The sequence below is a fragment of the Nilaparvata lugens genome, chromosome 1 (genome assembly GCF_014356525.2).
Source record: "Nilaparvata lugens isolate BPH chromosome 1, ASM1435652v1, whole genome shotgun sequence".
NCBI classification, from domain to species: domain Eukaryota; kingdom Metazoa; phylum Arthropoda; class Insecta; order Hemiptera; family Delphacidae; genus Nilaparvata; species Nilaparvata lugens.
In genome coordinates this window covers 14,707,425-14,728,363 of record NC_052504.1, presented here as the reverse complement: position 1 = coordinate 14,728,363, position 20,939 = coordinate 14,707,425, and the positions used below count along the sequence as shown (strand labels likewise).

Sequence of the window (20,939 nt, the reverse complement as noted above, 5' to 3'; positions counted from 1 at the left end):
AAAGTTGGTCGGCGGCGGCGAGAGTGAGACGTGTAGGTGTGTGGGGTTTTGAGTTAAGAATAGAGTAGGTGAGCGAAAGAGAGGTGGTCAGTGAGAATGAGAACTGAGTGAGGAATGCACTGCATTGCGGGCAGGCGAGCGACGGACCTCGCCGTTAGTTTGTTCCACCTTCCTCATTCATTCACCAAATTATATTATTGATTTCTGTCGATTATTGACTACTTCGTCCCTGCCAGCTACCCTCGGTTCTAACATGTTTATTCATACAGCTCCTTTTTCAAGCGTCCATTCCTTGGATATTGAACTCGATATCTGGGGAGTGAAAATCTTTAGAACACAGTAGTTACGTTCCTAGGTACATTCCACTTTACACTTTACCTCTTCTTCACACAAATATTATAAACATTCTAGCAGGATAATGTTTAAAGGGCCATGTATACTTTATTATAGTGACACTCACGTTATAAGGTCAGTGGAAATAATAGGACAGAAAATTTGTAAATTATCTTTTTCCACCGCCTTCTATACTGTAGTGGGTACAGTAGCAGTGATTCAAGTTATCCCCTGGGGCCTGTTTCATAAAAATTTAGAAGTCCTGTAATACAGGAACAGCTGATTTTATCGGCTATATTGAGCATGTAATTGGAATGGTGATTCTCCTGTATTACGTGACTTATAGGTTTTATGAAACAGGACCCTGATATATTATTAATGATTCTTGTCAAAACCGACATAATATTTGGATGGTTTGGGACAAAATTAAGAAATAGAAGAAGTTGTGGGCAATAGTGTGTTTTTCTTTTCTGACTATTGTATTATTTGCTCTATCCTATAAATAAATAATGATCAATTATATTATATTCACATAGAAAATATTTGGTTTCTTGATTTAATTGAATCTTCAAAATTTAGATTAAATATTTTTGTAGTTCATTCATTATACTACTGCATTAATTTGTAGAAACGATTTGGCAAAGGCGCGGAACTAGAAAAGGATATAGCTGCCTTGTCTGCCTTGTCTGATGGAGACAAGGATAGCAAACCAATGTTAATCAGGTGTTGAATTTATGACGTGAATCTCACTATATTCTTTATTTTTATTATAGTTTGATTCATAAAGGTGACATCATGCGAACTATTGTAAATTGACAGTGTAGTGGCAATATAGGTGAATTGTACTTTCAAATTTTATTTGAATCAATGGTAAAGTACAATTTTTATATTGAGAAATCGAATTGCAAATTGTCAATTAACCGCTTCTACTAACTGATTGATAGAATTTTAATAGAGAATACAATATTTTCTAACAATTATTGGCAGCAATTTAATAGAGAATAAAATAATCTTTAAACAATTATTTATCACTTATTTCTCATAAATTCCATTGAAACTTGCAATTCATCAAGGTAAAATATCATCCTTTATTCATTCATTCCTCCTGATTTTTTCAGTGTATCATTCATTCCTTTCAGTGTTCATCTCCATCATTCATTCCTTGTAGTGTTCAAGAAATAGAATGTTGATGTATTTTGCAAATATAGTGCCTCCAACGCCCCTCCTCCCATTCTACTACTTGTATCCTGAATGGATGCTCTTCCAAGTTCTAATAACGTTCAGCGAAGCACTTTTTCAACTGAATTTCACATGTAGAATGAAACGGCTGGTCTAATGCGAGTTTAGAGGAACTTTGGAGAGATAAATTCGACTACGATTCTCACCAGGGGACATTATTGCTCCAAGTTTGATAATCGCCCTTGCATAAATCACTCGAATAAAGTGTTGTCCTCTTCTCCACACCTGATAAATATTTCAACAGGCTGCGGTAAAAAGGCGTCTGCACTCGAAGGCAAATTCTGATCATTGTTGTTTCGCATATTGTTTGTGTATTCATTTATTCAAGTGCATGATCTGTATTTTGGTGTTAAATATCCTCTTAAACCTTCCAATACAGCATATTCTCTGCATGAAGTGTTTCTCATGTGTGAGTTTCTTCCTGTAGTATATATCACCTGCCACTACCAGTCTACCATTACATAGTGTATGTCTTTTCATGCCTCCTTATTCCAAACGAATATATTAGAAATCTTTCAGCATTTTAATACAAGTACATTTCAACTTCTTACTCTGGTTCAATGATGTTTGTGAGCTTAACTAATTTTGACAAATAAAATAGTGCATATTATCTAATTTTATACTAGAACCAGAGACACAATCTTTAATTTAATTTGAATGTGATTAATAACATAGATATTAATGAGTGATTAAAATCACTATTAAACACACTCCACTTATATTTGAGAATTCCAAAAATATTTAATTCACCATAATCAAGAACAATTATCAGATGTATCAATACTTTTTTTGCTGTTACCAATGGTCTTTATACTTTTTTCATTCATTTATTATACAAAACACTAATCTTAATAATTATGACATTGGAGGGAAAATAGGATGAACCTGTACTATATCTCTCCAAAAATTTTGATAAAATGTTAATGCTGTCCAAAGGTTGAGATTAAATTACACACTGCTTCGTCACTTGATTTTCGGTCCAGGAATAATGATTTGAAAATTTTGAATTTTGAAGGTTGACGTGAATTTTATGGTCGGTTATGAAAATTTCTTCCTCTCTTAAATTCTTGAAGCAAATTCAATAGTTGAGTTGAGTTAAGCAAATTCAATACATTTTATTTCAAAATATAAGTGTACTAGCTATTTTCTAAAATTGACCATTAATGTAGTAGCCCTATCAAAATACTACTTCATCACTAGATAATAAATCACATATATTTTAGAGGAATATGATTACTTCCATAATTGTCCATAACTTTTGTGTAGTTGAGAAGTTGATACTGTGGTAATTATTCATATTAAATGAAAAAGACTAAGAAATTGTCAAAAAATCAGAGATTTTTTGTTTTTGGACATGTTTATCAGAGATTGACAATGGTGTTATAACCGAAACCGGTCTTTCTAAGTATCAATAAATCTGTGGTTTTTTGACAATTTCTTAGTCTTTTTCATTCAATTGTCCATAAATTCAGTTGATATTTTGTGAATGTTTGTTGTGTGTTTAGGTGCTGGTGACAACTCCAGCTTGCATGCTGTTCCTCAGCCCCAAGATGTCATCTAGGCTGTCCTCCTTGTTCTACACTGTGGAGGTTGGAGACACGAAGTTCACTATTCTTAAACGATATCAAAATCTGAAGCCCATCGGCTCTGGAGCTCAAGGTATTGTTTGGTGAGTATCCTCCGTCATATCATACTTCTTCCACTTGATTGATCTATGCACTATAGTGAGGCCCGTGTTATAATGACAGTGTTTGATTAGCAATGGTACTGCTATCCTTGTCTATCATTCAACAAAGCAGATCACTATCTCTTTCTCGCATTGCTCTTTAGCCAGATTGTCTTTTAACAATGTAGAATTAATTTTAATTAACAAACTATTCCGTCTTAATTATGAAATTATGAAAAATATAATTTCTTGCTTATTAAAATATAATTGATTATTTTAAACGAGATGAACAGTTAATATTACATCAATAAACCTGTATCAGCTACCATCTATAGAAGGCAGAGAAGACAAGACAGAGGATCGGAAACGTAGTTCTTTCATCTTTCTCCACTGCTATTATAACGTGGACCTCACTGTAGATACATTCCACCTCATTATAGATGAAATTTAGTGTGTTCCAAAATGAATTGCTGTGAATTGCCAAAATTTAATAACGTAACAAATCAAAGGTTAATAAATCAAACACTTATCACAAGATAAGAATAAAATAAGAATTGATTGGCTGGAATTTGTTGTATTTTGGGTGAATGCAGTTTGGAAATAATGTCAAATCTGGAAGTTGCAAAGTAAAATATGTCATTTGAAATCATAAATTGTTATTTAGTTCAGTTTATTTATTTATCTCATACACATGCACATAATCAAAACAGTGATTGGGGGAGAAACAACAGAATTAATCTAAAACTATTTCTCTCCTGAATTTAGATAGTTGATAATATAAAATGACTAGCCGTCAGGCTCGCTTCGCTCGCCATATCCGTCTAGCCAGGGGGCTCCGCCCCCTGGACCCCCGTAAAAAATTAGATCAGCGGGCTCGCTTCGCTCGCCATATCAGGCGATATTCCCAGGAATAGTAGCTCTGATTGAAGTAGCAGTGCCCATCAATTTTTCCGCGATAAATGCATTTCAATCTTCAACTTGGTGCCAACCTAACAAAGTCAACTCAACTTAATGCCAACCTGACAAAATTATTAATTTAGTTACCAGTTAACAACTGTTTCGAAGAATTACTCTCTCTAGATTATAGTTCTATATTAACATACGGTAAGGAAATTTTTCAATTATAATTAAAAGAATAAGAAGAATATACATGCTAAAAGACGAACATTAAACCCTTAAAAACCACCCTTAGAGTTAAAATATTGCCAAAATATTTCTTAGTGCGCCTCTAAAGGGCCAACTGAACATACCTACCAAATTTGAACGTTTTTGGTCCGGTAGATTTTTAGTTCTGCGAGTGAGTGAGTCAGTCAGTGAGTGAGTGCCATTTCGCTTTTATATATATATATATATATATATATATTATATATATATATATTATATATATATATATATATATGAGTTTTAAATTGACCGAGCGAAGTGAGGTCTCAGATTCAAGTCGACGGTTTGGCATTTCTCTTAATGTATGTTTTAATGTTTAAATGTTTATAATAGATTTTCATGAAATTTGACAGGTATGTTCCTTTTTCAATTGCGCGTCGACGTATATACAAGGTTTTTGGAAATTTTGTATTTCAAGGATAATATAAAAGGAAAAAGGAGCCTCCTTCATACGCTAATATTAGAGTGAAAATCAGACTATTGAAGTATTCATCATAAATCAGCTGACAAGTGATTACACAGATGTGTGGAGAAGCCAGTCCATTGCTGTATTTCCATGAGGTCTACAGTTTCAATCATGTACTTGTGGATGAGAATACTGCGTGAGGTCTACTGTTCACAGAACTACTAGTTCAAATATTCTTATATTATATTAATTTGAATATAGGCATATTTTTAAAAAGTTGCTTTGTGAAGATTCTTCACTGTTATTAGATGTGCAAGCATTAGATGTAGGCTATCATATTATTCAAATGCATTAGAGTAGCAATTCGAATGTGTGGAAAACATTTCTCCCATCAGCTCTGAAAATACGATTGTCTTGCTTGTCACAGATCTTTAGGAGAATAGTATCAAAATAATATTAAGGATGCTGAAAAAAGGCTTTAAAAATGTTACTTGGTTAAAACTTGAAAATAGATGGGATAGGAGAAATTATTTCTCTATATGGTAATATGGTAATTATATATGGTTAATATGGAAATGGGATAATGAATGGTTCGTAAAAGGCTGTGCTAAAGTGTACTCGGAAGACCGTGATCGAAACGAACAAATTGGTTAATAGATTCTGATGAAAAAGTTTGGATTACTCATTGGAAAGAAGAAAATCTGTTGATTGCAACTTTTAAAGTTAGCAAGGATTAAATGAGAAAGAGTATTGTGATTAGAGAATTTGACTTGAAGTACTAAATTTTCTCCATAATAAAGTAAATTGATGATAAACTGACTCTTCAGTTTATAATTACGAGAATTTGCAGCAAAGGAATTGACAAACAAGAGACAATTTAATTTGGTAGAACTTTATTTATTAATGAGCGTATTCCATCTTCCTACAATTTTACATGTTCTGTTTGAATTCAAAATATTCGTTTATTTATCGATCTAACATTTAAACAGTTACTCATTTACTGTATACACAGGTAAAGCCCCTTTTTGAAATGTCTCACTCTGCAAACATTACAAGTTTTATTGGCTAGTCCTGCTATTGAAATTTGAATTGAATAAATATGGTTAGTACCGTTTTCTATGTAGCAGCACCTTACTTCTGACTATTACTTGGATGTTCAAAGTATGTTGCAACAAACATTGTCCCATTATTATGATGAATTCAAAATTCGTTTCAAAGGTTTTGAGTATTGGATTTAACTCTCTCCATGTATCGGGCTCAATTAATTGTAATTGTTTGTTTGAAGTTGAAACATAACCTTTTTTGGAACAAATTACTTCTCATATCTGGAAATAGTTTTTGAGAATTGTGATTGAATACTGTTTCAGTGCGGCTTACGACACGGTCACTCAGCAGAATGTTGCCATCAAGAAACTATCGAGGCCGTTTCAGAATGTCACACATGCTAAGAGGGCGTATCGCGAGTTCAAACTTATGAAACTTGTAAATCATAAAAATGTAAGTAAAATTTGTTATCTTCCAATATTATGCTATGCTTGTACACTATTTTTTACAAATAAATCAAACTATCCATCTGTGCATCTGGGCTGATTTTCCCCATCATGATCCCCATGATCAACATAATCTTTTTATGTTATTTTTTCTGAGGTTGATGCTCACATAAGCTCCAGGCTTGTTCATGGGCAGGATGATAATGATGGATAAGTGGGACTTATGCTTTAGATGGGCTCCGAACCACCGATATTCAAACTCAAATGATATTTCATAATGATTGAAAGAGTTTTGATACTTTGCACCTTTTATACAAAAGTTTTTGTATTTCCTTAAATTAGTTGATTGAATACTCATTACTCATTAAAGAGATGTGAGATACCAATTGATTTGTCAAAATGAAATTATGACAATTCCAGTGCATATTTATAAGAACAGTATCAGGATTATGCAACACTGTGGAACTCTTTCCTATAAGATACTTTCCTAAAGAGTATAGACAAAGAAGGCAGAATCCAACTGTAGTACTAATTCTGTTTTTGGAATAACATTATTCTTGATTCAGTAATAAACGTTGAATGACGTTTCTTCTTTATGTGTCAATGTTTGTAGAGAATAAAGGTATCAATGTTTCTTGATAAATAAATTAGAGATTTATCAAAATGTTTCAATTCCTTTCATTCTGCTATTAAATTCAATTGGTGTGAGTTGACACGTGAGTTCCATCATCAACTATTCTTGGTGTTTCAACTAATTATGTTCTTTACTCGTGGGATTATAACCCCTTCTTCCCCTACCACACCAACCACTCCTCCCCCTACCCCTTCAACCCACAGATGACGTGAACCACTTGGGACCTGACCAATCATGACAGCTCTATACGTCAAATTCATCAATTATATTGGTCGCTCTGTACATTTGGATCAATGTATGGACAGAGGAATTAGTTTATAATGCTTCAAACGTTTTAGAAGATAAAATGAAACACATTTACTATAACTAAAACTTACAGTAAAAATGTATGTAAAAACGAGCAGTTAAATTCTCAATAGATGCTTGGTGTGTAATTTTTTCTAGATTTTGATGTTTGAGAGAAACTTGTTTCTGAAATTGAATTCTGTCTTCTCTCTGAAAAGACCAATTTCAAAGATTCCAATTTTGGGAGTTCATATTTCAAAAAGTAAAAATTAAAAAACAAGTTTATTCTTAAAAGTGTATTAAATTCTGCCAACTTTATAGTATACAAATCAAAACACTTGAAAAAGTGTCACTAGTAACAAGTAGAATAGAATAGAATAGAATAGAATATGTTTCTATTTCACAGAAAAACAAATTTCCAATAGCCTAGTGCACAACCTTAACATATGCACTGTTAAAATTGAATTATTAAAACTCTCTCTTATCATGTTACCAAAAATAATTTGCAATTCAAACAATACTGCGATTTAAAAGTAATGAAGAAATAATACTTATTGAGTCAAATTAACTTGCAGATATGTAACTGATACTTATTGGCTTTAGACTTTAGATCACTTTCTGGTTGTTCGTAACTCAACCAGAACAGTAGGTCCTGAATCATTGATCATCACCCATACAATTTCAGATTCGTATGAGCATATGCTTTCCCATTTACCTCCCAAATTGAATAAATTATGTCCAACTTGAGTGTAATTACGGATAATGTAAGCAATCATGCTTCTCTCGATGGTCCTATTTTTTGTAATGACGAAAACTCCAACTGTAAGTTATTATTGAAGCAATACTAATTTCATGCTTTGAGAAGATTGAAGAATAAGGAACTGTAATCTAACCATCTTTTAGAAACATCTTGCTTTATTCATTTCAAGAATTCAGAATTGTGTTCTGTCATTCATTTTATGTATATCGGCACTTCTTCCAATCTTGAAGAGGTTCTTTTTGAAAAGAATGTAGTATGTACTGAGAAGCAACAATCTTTATTCAGCTTTATCGAGACACAGGAGATATTTTCCAATACGCCAGATAATGTGATTTTGTATGTTTCAAAGCTGTCACCGTAGTTGACAGTTAACCCAAATGCAGGCTTTTAGCTTCCTCCTACCTTTCCCCCCCCCTCACCATTTATCCTTTCAAATATTGAAGTGTTCCTGTTGTGAAAAATGCTGATTCTTCCCCTGTTCCTTGGCATTATCTAATACTCTTCCATTATTTTGTCTCTTCTTCGACCTGCCTGAATAATGTTTCGCGTCACTTATGAAGGTGCATTGATCTTCGAAGGTATTACCTTGTTTTTTCAATGTTTGGAATTTCCATGTTATATACATCTCTGCACTGTAAGATGCTCTGTAGCATCACCATGTAAAACCTAATTACAATGCGGTATTGAAAATTGCTTACCTTCAATTAGTCATGAGGACAATGTATTTGTATTTAATACAATTTTTATGTATTTGTGAATTGCACTGTACTGTATCTCTTATTTTTATTTCTTCTAGTAACTTGCTTTATTCGATTGTAAATTGTAGTGAAGACTGTTTTGGGCATAATGCCTGCAGTCTTCTTTGTTCTGTAATGAATATTATGAAGAACGTTCACTAGGCTATTATTTTTATTTTCGATCTTCGTTCTAATCATAATGCATTTTATAATTTAGTAATGCCATTCAATATATTAAACATAAACAACTGTCATTTTTATTGGCGCATTGTATTTTTTCGATTGAATGGTGATGTTACACTATAAAAAGCTAGCTTATATTCAGCTAGAGACTAACACTAGCCTTACATTCAGCCGGCATCATACATAGGGTATTGTACTCTCATTTTATAAATATTTAATTCTCTTTGTTCATTCAAGTTTTTGATAAATCCTCTTGTTGGTCGTCCTATGCTTCTCAGCGGACATTATTTAAGTCATTCCATTATCTTATTCTGTAGTTATAATTTGAATTACTGAATTGAATAGTTGTTATACTTTAAATTATTACTAATTTGAATAGTTATGATTTGATTTATTACTCATTTGGATAGATATAGGCCTTATTTGAAGCTTGCTGACTTTCAATTATTTCAAGTTACAAAACAAGTTCCAACTGCTCTAGAACATGAGTTTCCCATTGTTGAGTAGGTTAATTTCCGAAAAATGCAATTTATTTATATTTGTAGTAAATTTCAAATAGGTATTGTATTTTTGAATATTATGTATATTTATTAATTAGATTGTTTATTTGTATATTAATGGAAATAAAATTTATCATTATTATACAGAAATTATTCAAATGCTAATGAATTAATAATTATTATTAAACGAAAATCCAAATTAAATGCTGTAATTACTGTAAGCATTCCTGACCGGCAATTAGGAGGTACTGGGTTCGATTCCCGGGCTGACAAATAATGAATAGTAGCGCTCATCAAATTTCCATCTAGCTGTTTACCCTGTTGTCAATATTTGCAGTAGCAGAGGTCTTCGGGGTGATTTAGAGCATTTAATTTGGATTTTCTTTTAATAATTATTATTATTATTTCGAAAATCTCAATAATTATTAAGAGTTATAAATGTAACTAATCTATTGAAAAGTATGCTACCAAATCTAATATAATTTATGGTATTGATCATCATAAGACATATTTTGTTAACAACTGAATAAAATTATTGATAAGGGAGGCGTTACAATTTTGACGACTTTCTAAAAAAATATGTTTAAAAATAATTTTGTTTAAATACATAGAATAGAATGGTTTTTATTTTATTTGATGATGTGACGAAGTTTGGACTGTAATGTTCACTCTTTTTCTTTAGCTCAATCGTTTGATTGGTTGGCAGCCTTCCATCCGAATCTGTCCATCGCTACTCTCTTCCATTGTTCATAGCTGAAAGCACCCAGATCCTTCGTCATTTGTCCCAGATACTGTAGCGGGAGCCTTCCACGTTCCTTTTGTCCATCAACTGTACCTTCCAGAATACTTAACGTGAATGCGTTGTGTCTTATGTGCCCAATCCAAGAATGTCGTCTGTCCCTGAGAAAATTCAGAAGAGATCTCTTCTCTACCGCCCTTTGGAATTCCTCCTCATTCGTGACTGAATGTTCACTGAAGGTCCACTCTACCACTAAGATAATCATCATCATCATCATCATCTTCTTCTTCTTATATGGATTAGGCTCTATTGGCCTGTACCGGCATCCATTTCATTTTTCGTCTTCCTATGCCTTGCTTTCCTTCGAGTTTGTACTCCCATGCTAATATTGGGAGCCTATTGGATGGCATTCTGAATAATAATGAGTAGACCAATTTTCCCGATATTTCTTCAGAATATCCAATAGCGGTTTTACATTCAACTCAGCTCTTATGTTGACATTTTTCTTATTTTATCCAGTCTACTACAACCTTTGACCGCTCGTAAAAATCTCATTTCATTAATCACTAAGACTAGTAGTTCAGTGAACAGTAGTAGACCTCGCGCTCAGTAAGTTACATTGACCTGTTGTTATGTTTTCTCAAAAATTAATAAATAATTTATCAATTTAAAATGTCTTGAAAAAATCCTAAATAAACATAGAGCTTTCTGTCTTATCGTACCGTGACGTGTCGTCTCGGAATGTGAGTGTGAGCGCTGTTGTTTTTGAACGTGAGCGCTGATGTTTTTGAACGGGTAGTATTATAGTCCACTAGACAGCTGATTTATGATGAATATTCTTAAGTCTGATTTTACGGTAATATTGGCGTTCAAAGGAGACTCCTTTTCCCTTTGTATTATCCTTAAAATGCAGAATTTCAAAAAACCGTATGTATACGTCGACGCGAAATTCAAAAAGGAACATACCTGTAAAATTTCATGAAAATCTATTGCTGCGTTTCGCTGTAAATGCGGAACATAAAAACATAAATATAAAGATAAATGCAAGACCGTTAACTTGAATCTTAGACCTCACTTCGCTCGGTCAATTATTCAGCACTCATATAACCACTAGGATTGAGAATTGAGATCAGTTTTTATCCTTGGAAAGTCAATCATTTCCAAGTGATTCAAAAAGTGCTTTATATTGATAGAGAAAATTAGTACTTTGTTCAGTGATTTCATATTTCACGAATATCTTATTTTAATTGTGCGTTTGCTTTGTGTCGCCGCAGGACCTAAAGCCAAGCAACATAGTTGTGAAGTCCGACTGCACGCTGAAAATCTTGGACTTTGGACTGGCGAGGACGGCAGGCACTACGTTCATGATGACGCCGTACGTGGTGACCCGCTACTACCGCGCGCCAGAGGTCATCCTCGGCATGGGCTACAAGGAGAACGTGGACATCTGGTCGGTCGGCTGCATCATGGGCGAGATGATCCGCGGCGGTGTCCTCTTCCCCGGCACCGACCATATAGACCAGTGGAATAAAATAATAGGTCAGTATTATCGTAGAGAAAATATAGCAAAGATAGCATAACAAGATAATGGGATATCTGTCTACATTTTTAACAATATATTATTCAGCTTCACTCCAGATTTCCCCTTAGAAAGCTTGCTCAAACATTACAAGTAGTAAATTATTTTACTATTCTGTTCCAGAGAGTGAAATACGACTTTAATAAATTGTCCACTTATTGTATATAAAATAATAATAAGTTATTTTGGAGTTTTTTCTGTCTTGTTATTGTAATATAGTAATATATTCAAGGAGGAATATAATCTTTTTTCAACAGTATTATTTCATGAAAATTCGTGAGAACAATAGTTTTGAGCTGTAGCATCATTTTTCTGTTACATTCATGTTTATTATATAAAACTTCCACTTTGAACAAGAAATTTCAATATCCTTAATATTGATATTCAAGTATTCTCTGTTATTGAATGTTTTGGGCGTAGACTTGAGCCTTCACGATCGTTGACACAGATTGATGTGTGGGGGCTGGCGTAGAGTATAAACTATTATACAATGTTCAAATTCAATTTTATATCATTGCAAAATAAACTACTTGAATTGGTAAAATTCTGTATTAATTTAGTGATTCAATCACCAAATTATTTATCATATTATTAACCAAAATATTTTTTTTAATTGAAAATTTTGTTTTGCAGAGCAATTGGGTACGCCCTCTTCAGACTTTATGATGAGACTGCAGCCAACTGTCCGAAACTATGTTGAGAATCGACCCCGATATCAAGGTTTCTCCTTTGAAAGGCTCTTCCCTGATGTTTTATTTCCGTCTGATTCTTCCGAGCACAATAAACTCAAAGGTATGCCGTCACATAATTCAACTCATCTCTCAATTATGTTGACCAGAACATTCTATATTTAAGCAGTAGTATCTTTTAGCAGGCCAGCAGTGCGGCCTCAGGTTAAACACTTACATGCTCTAAAGACATTGCATTGTTTCGAATAATTGTGCTGTCTTCGGTGTTCAGAATTAATTGATTTTTATTAAATTATTTATTTTGCAGTTGGAAAATTATCTATATACATAAAATGCCGCATCGTGCCTCCTCAGGTGTGCATCCAGCTAAAGTTTGTCATGAGATGCATTAAAGTATTTGGCGGTACAAAGTTCGCCGGGCCAGTTAGTTTTATCATAAAAGTTCAATTTCCTTTTAATCCTTCAACCCTGAAATTTATTAGCTCTATTAGCATATCGAGGATGATATTTTACATCCAATTCTGACGTTGAATTGGAAATTTGAGAAAGTTGCAATTTTACACGATTTGGCAACCCTGTATTTTCTGCGGATGGAGGGCCAAGTCTCAACTTGTTTTAAACAGACTATATAATTCAATAGACAGTAATCAACTTGTATCAGAAAATCAGATTGACAGAAATACTTTTTTAAATAAGTAACGCTCATATTCGATTCATGCCTCATATTGAGTTTATATGATTTTGTTCTGCTATGTAGAAGCTCTTAACTATAAAATTGTATTTGACAATGGATTTTTTTCTATCACCGGTTGTGTCACTGCAATATAGTGTCTCAGATTTAATAAAAACAATATAAAACGAGTAGTATCCTCTCATTAAACCATTTTAAAAACTTTAAAACGTTTAACGACTTTTCGACCTACTTTAGCCATTTTCAAGTTAAAATGTAGGCCAAAGTAGGTCGAAACTAGTCGTTAAAATGTTTTTAATAAAAGGGTACTACAAGTGTTATATTGTTTTTATCAATTTGAATAAAGTAGCCCATATAAGTGAAGTGATTTTTTGTCTCAGAATTATATTATCTAACATGAAAAACATTTATAATATGAATATGATGAAAGCTTTTTGTCATTATTTTCCGTGAAATATCATATAGCATTCCACTAGGAGTCTATGCATATGTCGGGATGCATTATCTATTTAATATGTGTTTGATGTTGCAGCGAGTCAAGCGCGAGACCTGCTTTCGAAGATGCTTGTGATCGACCCCGAAAGGCGGATATCTGTAGACGATGCACTCATGCACTCCTATATCAATGTGTGGTACGACGAAGGAGAGGTCAATGCTGTAAGTAGCTCTTCACACTCATAGAATGCAAGTACTTTATCATCACAGTCCCCCCCCTCATCCTCATTTCCAATTGAAGCTTCATAACTATAAATTATTAGAAATATCCCTTGTTAATAATTAATCATGCAGTTTTATAATTTAATTTCTTATAATATAAATATGGTCAGCAACTTGTTTATTTATGCAAATATGGGCATTATGATTATTTTCGAATCAAATCAAATTCTTCATTTGCCATAATATCATCCATTTTAAAAACAAAAACTTCATTGAAATATTTTATATAATCATGAAATAAATATATATTTATCAACATAAACTTTAATGTATGCGTTCGAATTCGTTGCGGAATTTCCAAGAATTCAGACTGCGGTTTCCAAACGAAGTTTTCGTTGCGAAATATTCGCAATGCTGGGGCACGCACACAGAAGCGGAATAATCGCAATGTCCTAACCAAACAGTTCAGCACTTTTATCATCTCAAATTTATAGTACTACTGTATACTATCTATTGTGAAATACAATACTCTACTTCATATATAATCCGATTCTATATTTTCAACTCAATTAATGTAAAGTCCCATTCATACCAAGCTATCCTATTAGCTGCTGCCAAAATAACTTTTTCTGTAGCAGCTAACGTCAATTATTTTGTAGTTTGATGTGACTCAGGCACTATAAGATACTGCTTTTCTTGTGTAGAAAGATAATTGTTTTCAAATAATTAAGTATTATCTTCCTACAGTGCTACAGCAATAGTTCTCTGGTGACATGAAATCACAACCATACCTCAAATTAAGATAAAATAATGTAATGGTCGTGCAATGTTTGTTTACAAAGCAGACGAAACTAGTGTAGTTCGAGAACTTGCCACTCAATCCGCTACGCGAAAAAGCGCTGCAAATGCTGCATGTAGCAAAAGTTGCGAATTATTCGCATGCGAATAATCGGTTTGCGCCAGCACATACACCGCAATGGTATTAAATTTCCGCACGGCAAGTTCTCAGAATTGAATTCGCACTGCATCAAAACTTGGCAACATATTCGCGTCGGTGTGCGCCTGCTATTACAGCGTTGCCAGCAAAACCAGAGGTTCGTGTGCTGCAACGAGCATCAATCTTAGGACATCTTAAAATTAATGAACCTATAAAAACGATCTTATTGATAGACCAATATTCGAAAAAAGAAACAAAAGTAGTGCTTTACTACAGAGATGTCAGTTGGAAAAAATCTGAATTGGAAGTAAAATCGATATTTTATTGGTTGATTTCAGCCGGCGCCGGGGCCGTACGACCACTCGGTGGACGAGCGCGAGCACACAGTCGAGCAGTGGAAGGAGCTGATCTACCAGGAGGTGATGGAGTACGAGGTCAGCCACAACGCTGCCTCCACGCCGCACCGCCCCAATGCCAACGCCTCCGCCTCCGCCCCCGACGAGCCGCCCGAGGCCGCATCCCCGCCCCCCACCACCCGTCGGTAACTCCCACTCCCCCAGACGGTTGTTTCCGGTTTTGTGGTTGGCCTGCTTGCTCGCTATCTTTCTCTCTCACTCTCTCTCTGTCACCAAGCTATCATGAGCTTATCTTCTTCAAAATAACTTGTTATTTTTTTATATCGCTGTAACTGTTACATTTTTCATGGTTGCTATCAGAACCGTTTTTTATACTTGATATAACCAAATACTTGATAGTTTTTAATGTGGCGCTATGGAGTGCATCTGTGTGACGAACGTTATCCTATTCAAAGTTCGCTTTCTTAGGGTGTGATCACATTAGAACAGTTAGCATACTTCATCATCTACAGATCGTTCAAATAGTAGGTAGCCTACTCTAGTAGATCAACTGCTCACTTATCGTTTTTAGTTCTAACTATGGCAGTAACCTTATTGTTATCAAGATAAAATATAGCATTGGATCATTGTTGGGTTGAGGCAACAAATCGTGTTAAAGTTTGAGCCTTGGGTGTGATCACATTAGATGCGTATATTATGTGCAACTGCAAATCGAATCATGCCTTTCAAAAATTGCCATTGAAAAAACACGTTGTGACTTGCATGTAGCTGCTCACACTGAATGCAACTAGCAAGTGCAAGCTTTCAGTGTGAGTGTTCCTATTGCTCTTCCCAGGTTTTGTTTCTATCTGCACGCTTGGTCAAATGGTCACACATAACCAAGCTTGCACTTGCACATATACGGATCTAATGTGATCACACCCTAAGGCTCGAACTTTGAACACGATTTGTAGCCTTGACCCAACAATTATAATATGTTCTGATAAGAATAAGGTTACTGCCATAGTAAGAACTAAAAACGATCAGTGATCAGTCTAGTAGGCTACCTACTATTTAAATAATCTGTACCGTATATGAACTAGATTGACTAACTGCTCTATCCTCTTGTTACTAGCCGAGTTCTTGCAGTTTCTCAACATGAGAGCTACTCCTTTGCTAGGCTGCATCTATACCACTTCGAGCTTTGATCACATATTTGTAGGCAATAGAGGAGGAAAATGACAGAATAACTATCAAATCCATAATTTTCCGGTTTGTGCTGCATAGAAAAATGGCCCTTGAAGTGTTTTATTAATATTTCCGTTTTATGATACTGTAGAAAACCAATATTAGTGAGAATTATGAAATCCATCGTCCGTAACTAGGTAACTTAATTCTTGAAACAAAATATTAGATTTTATAGCTGACATAATTCATCCACCTTGAATAATTATTGTAGGACGATATACTATCGATAGGATTATACGTTGAGGTATCTATCATGTGTGATAGATCTATACTTTCAAATTTTTTGAGATCAAGTTTGTTTTATTTGAGATTTTTTTTTATATCTAATGATAATAATACTGTCCCGCCACAGTAATTTGGGTGGTTCTAATCAATAAGCAAGTTGATTAAACTCCATCAGAAACTTTAGTAAAAAACAAAAATTATCATTTAATTCTTAGCATTTATTAGAATAATACTAATAAAGACGATTTCATCGCCTTTATAAGTAGTAGTTCCAATAATTACCTTTCGCACATAAATACTATATACGAAGAAACTTCGGAACTTAAATTATTACCTGATAATTTAAATGTGAAAGATACATAGAGGTAATGTGACTAAACATGTGCAATGACTTCACGTTTTATTTTTTTAATTTTAGACTCTGAATCTGTTTAGATGTACTCATTTTATTGAGTATTGATTTTTTTCAAGTTTTATTTATTATTTACTCATATTTATTTGATCAGCTTATGACTTTTTACTCACACACTATTTATGTGGGTATTTCAGTCAATTCATTGACAAATAGGTTGCCAATGACTTCGAGGTCTTGAAGGAATGATCCAAAAAGTCTGGACAAGGTTGGCATGAATGTTTACCATTTTAAAACAATTATAAAGGCAAACCGCTTTAAAACTATCTTCATTTACTGTTTTAGAGTTTTCACTTCTTGATTCTTGATCTGTCGTGGAATTTATTAAAAATTCCACTCTTACTTGTGATCCTCTATAAAATTGTTGGCCACCTTTTTTCCTGGCTACAACTTATAACGCCTTTGTATTTTACTTGAAGGTTTTTGAATTTCTCCCTATTCTTATTAATTTTCAGTACTGTTTGTAGTATTTAATTAAGTGCCATTTCAATAGTTTAAATACTATTTCTATTCACTGTACTGAGGCTAAGAGGTATTAGTTACAAGTGTGTTTCTCAAAGTTCAATAATAATATTGTAGGTCAACTACAAAACATGGAAATCAAATATTACTCAAAGTACAAAACCTGAAGTGTGTAAAAAAGAATAGGTTTACTTGATCGGATGCAATACAATGTGCTGCTTGGTAGCATAATATGAATCTTGGATTCAGGTTGGAGAAAAATGATAGTTTGGCGCAACTCATCAGCTCACAGAATACTATGTTAAAGCAATGATATACAATATTATTCATCAATTGTGAAGTGTTATGTGATAGAAGTCGAATAAAGTCTATGATACAATGCTTTTTTACTGCTACCTGAGTTTTGCTAACGAGACGATTCATCTTAGAACAATCATTTCACATAGAATGTTGATACTAGTTATTATTATCATAATGATAATTGTGATCCATGTAGTTTATACGAGTAATAATAATAATATAGCATTAAATAATCATAAGAACCCTTCAGAATGGTTCTTAGCTTGATATTGGTAAGAATCTCATATTTATTCTGATTTTCTCTTTCCAATTCATTGCCTATTATAGTCTTAACAAATTGATTGTTTGTAATGTAGACTTCATGCATATTCTGTGTATTTCCAATAGATCCATCCTAATTCAAAACACATTAATGAATGCTTTTCTCATTCGAATTCATAGATCTGAATTAGATTCTTTGGAATTGTCCATTCTCTTTTAAAACCATGAAATAAGATTCTCATTTTTGTCTGTGTTATATATGTGTTGCCATAATTCATCAGCCAATGATTAATTTGAATTTATATTAATATCTTATTTCAATTGTAATTGTTGTTCATCAAGTAATCTTTTATATTGTATTTAGGTGAGAGCTTTGTGAATGAATATAATGACACTAATTAGTAACGACTGCGAGTGAATTTTCCAATAGTTCAATTTACGTATTGGTTTTTCTAGTCATTGCTTTAACTCGATAGTTCAATAAAAAAATACTTGTAATAATAATTAAGCAGTAATGTTATATTGTGTCTAGTAAGGTAGTACACATAGTTGAGGCAAATGTTAGTGGAATGTATTTTATTTTATGTTAGTCTGTATCATCACCATTAATACTTATTTATTTATAAAATACAATTTGTGTATAAATGTATATAAAGACATATACAATATATTTTAATAGCCCTATTATAATAGTATATGATTGAATACCCATTGTCAACGTAATGAATGTTAAAAAACATCTACATTTGTCGCTCAAATGTTTGTATTCTATCTTGTGGGGTTTGCTTGAAATTTTCTATTTCAATTATATTTTGTGTTTTAATTTGACGAAGAAAATTCTTGCGATAAAATTTCACATTATTCACAGAGTACATGCACTTATATCAATTGAAAATGTACTGCGAGTAAATAGTTGTATTTGAAAATCGGAATTGATATTCTTAGGTCTGTAACATTTAATTCTACATGATTTATGTTTATTTTGAAATTGCAATACTTAATTAATTGTGAAAGCTTTGTTCAATTTATTCTGAATCAAAATAAAAACCAACTACTGTCAAAATAAATCAAGTTTGTATTTTACATTGTACACACTAAAATGTATTTCCTCTCTAAAACCCATACTAAAGGGTATTGTTAACTAGAGATATTTGATTAAATCGAATTTTCTCAACTTTAAAAATTTAGCACATTATCTGCCAACATTAGCTCTACGGTTGCATAGCAATTTAAAACGTATATTTCCAAAATTTACCAAACATTTCACAGCACAAATTAAATTGAAAATACCTTATTTATTGTTATTCAGTAAAAAAATGTTCATAGATTAGGTACAATTGACAATAACTGTTCAGTTTGATGTAGTTGTTTTGAACCAAGCCAGGTATTTGGCGCTAATTTGAAATGACACTATAAGTTGAATGTTTCTTCGTCTTATTCAATTCAAGCTGATAGAGAAGTATTTCTCTAGCCTATAACGCTAATGAAGCTTCACTTCAATCTCTCTTTATTTAAATACTAATTTCATTCAATGTTTCTGCATATGGAAAAATTCCAAACTGAATCTCAAATGAAATTTCAATATTTTCTTTGTATACTTGTATGGCTTTGCGGAAAACATGCAAGACTTTAATACGAATGCGTGAATGGATTACTGTCCGTTGACTATTCGAACAAGAGATGAGCTGGAGCTGGTCACTCCTCATTATTTTTTATAAACTCCGATTGTAGTGTGTTATTCTAGTAGAATCAAAATCAAACCAGGGAATTCTGCAGTATGAATGTTCTATTGTCAACGTATTCAAACTTTCAATTTCTCAAAAAGAATACTTTGACAGCTCAACTCTGGAGTTTAAGCAAATGATTCGACCTGAGCACAGCGCCCTTGTGACTGGAACACTGCACTATTTGTGCTCTGCTCAAAACTTTGCTACACTTTTTATTCATCAACTGGCTATTTAGCTTTTCAATAAGCAACATTTCAAAACTCTATAGGGCATGAGAAACAAATGAATAATACTCCATACGCAATTTGCAATACTTTCTATATAATTACTGTTGTATTTCTACTGTATGTAGCTCCTAAGTTCAGAAACTACCGTACTGGATAAGTTATTTGAGTGCAATAATATATAATAGAGTAGTAAATCACCTTTATAACTCAATTTTAGCATATTCTATCCTATCTATACCATAATTCCGCCATGAAACCTATCCTATGTATATTTATATTATTGTTTGTAAATTGTAATAATGTAACTGTATTGTATATAATTATACTGTGATTTTGATTAAATTATCCACTCTTAACTCTTATTACGGTGCATTGGAACCATCATCAATATGTTAGTTGAGAGTTGATTGTGTGTTGTATCAGGATTTAACGAAATTTATGTAGTAAATTGTAGTCTATTCATAATTTTATCAAAATATTTTCTTGTTTCCCTCTAATGGCATGATGTAGGCCTATGTGGACTTGTTAGATCAATTGAATTTCTCAATTGTGTAATTCGCAGGCAGTTGTACGATGGATGTACTTTGAAGTAAGATTACTCTTTTATAAACTTTGCTACATTTAGTTCAGAATGCAATTAATGAATGACACAGTTGCTGTTTAATTGAAAGAGTGCAGTCATTGGAATGAGACAAGTGATTGAACTAGGCTTAGGACAGCAACATCTCCATATTGAAATACTATTTTAATACAGACTGTTGTTGAATTTTGTAATGCGTTTTCTGCGTACTGTACTGTATTTGTATATTATGAATTGCAGAGTGAAAGTGATGACGGCATGTATTTATTACGTAAATTGTGATTTGTAAGAATTTATAAATAATGAATTATTCATTTTGATAGAGTGTTTTAACCTCTCGAAGTGAACTTTGATTTAAATATTGAACGTCCGATCCATTTTCAAACAGCATTTGTGATCTAGAAATGAGATTGCAGTGTTATCGATGTTTAGTGTCCTATCTTTAGCACCTCCATTGTAAATACGTACATAAT

General features: G+C 33.1%; 2 protein-coding genes across 4 annotated transcripts in view; both read left to right on the top strand.

The window, feature by feature from the left end:
* LOC111048226 (stress-activated protein kinase JNK) overlaps nt 1-6,413 on the top strand; it is a 98,705-nt gene extending 92,292 nt beyond the window's left edge. For all 3 annotated transcript variants that reach the window (XM_039431381.1, XM_039431370.1, XM_039431375.1), the window contains 2 exons: nt 3,078-3,241; nt 6,176-6,413. In XM_039431381.1, the coding sequence (XP_039287315.1) occupies nt 3,078-3,241; nt 6,176-6,398 (387 nt within the window). In that variant the 3' untranslated portion in view covers nt 6,399-6,413. The remainder of the gene's footprint in view (nt 1-3,077; nt 3,242-6,175) is intronic.
* Nucleotides 6,414-9,060: 2,647 nt separating this feature from the next.
* On the top strand, nt 9,061-20,412 carry LOC120348735 (stress-activated protein kinase JNK-like). The gene is made up of 5 exons (XM_039431362.1): nt 9,061-9,085; nt 11,411-11,675; nt 12,349-12,507; nt 13,628-13,752; nt 15,028-20,412. The coding sequence occupies exons 2-5, from the start codon at nt 11,501-11,503 to the stop codon at nt 15,232-15,234; spliced, it is 666 nt and encodes a 221-aa protein (XP_039287296.1). The 5' UTR covers nt 9,061-9,085; nt 11,411-11,500; the 3' UTR covers nt 15,235-20,412.
* Nucleotides 20,413-20,939: the final 527 nt, after the last annotated feature.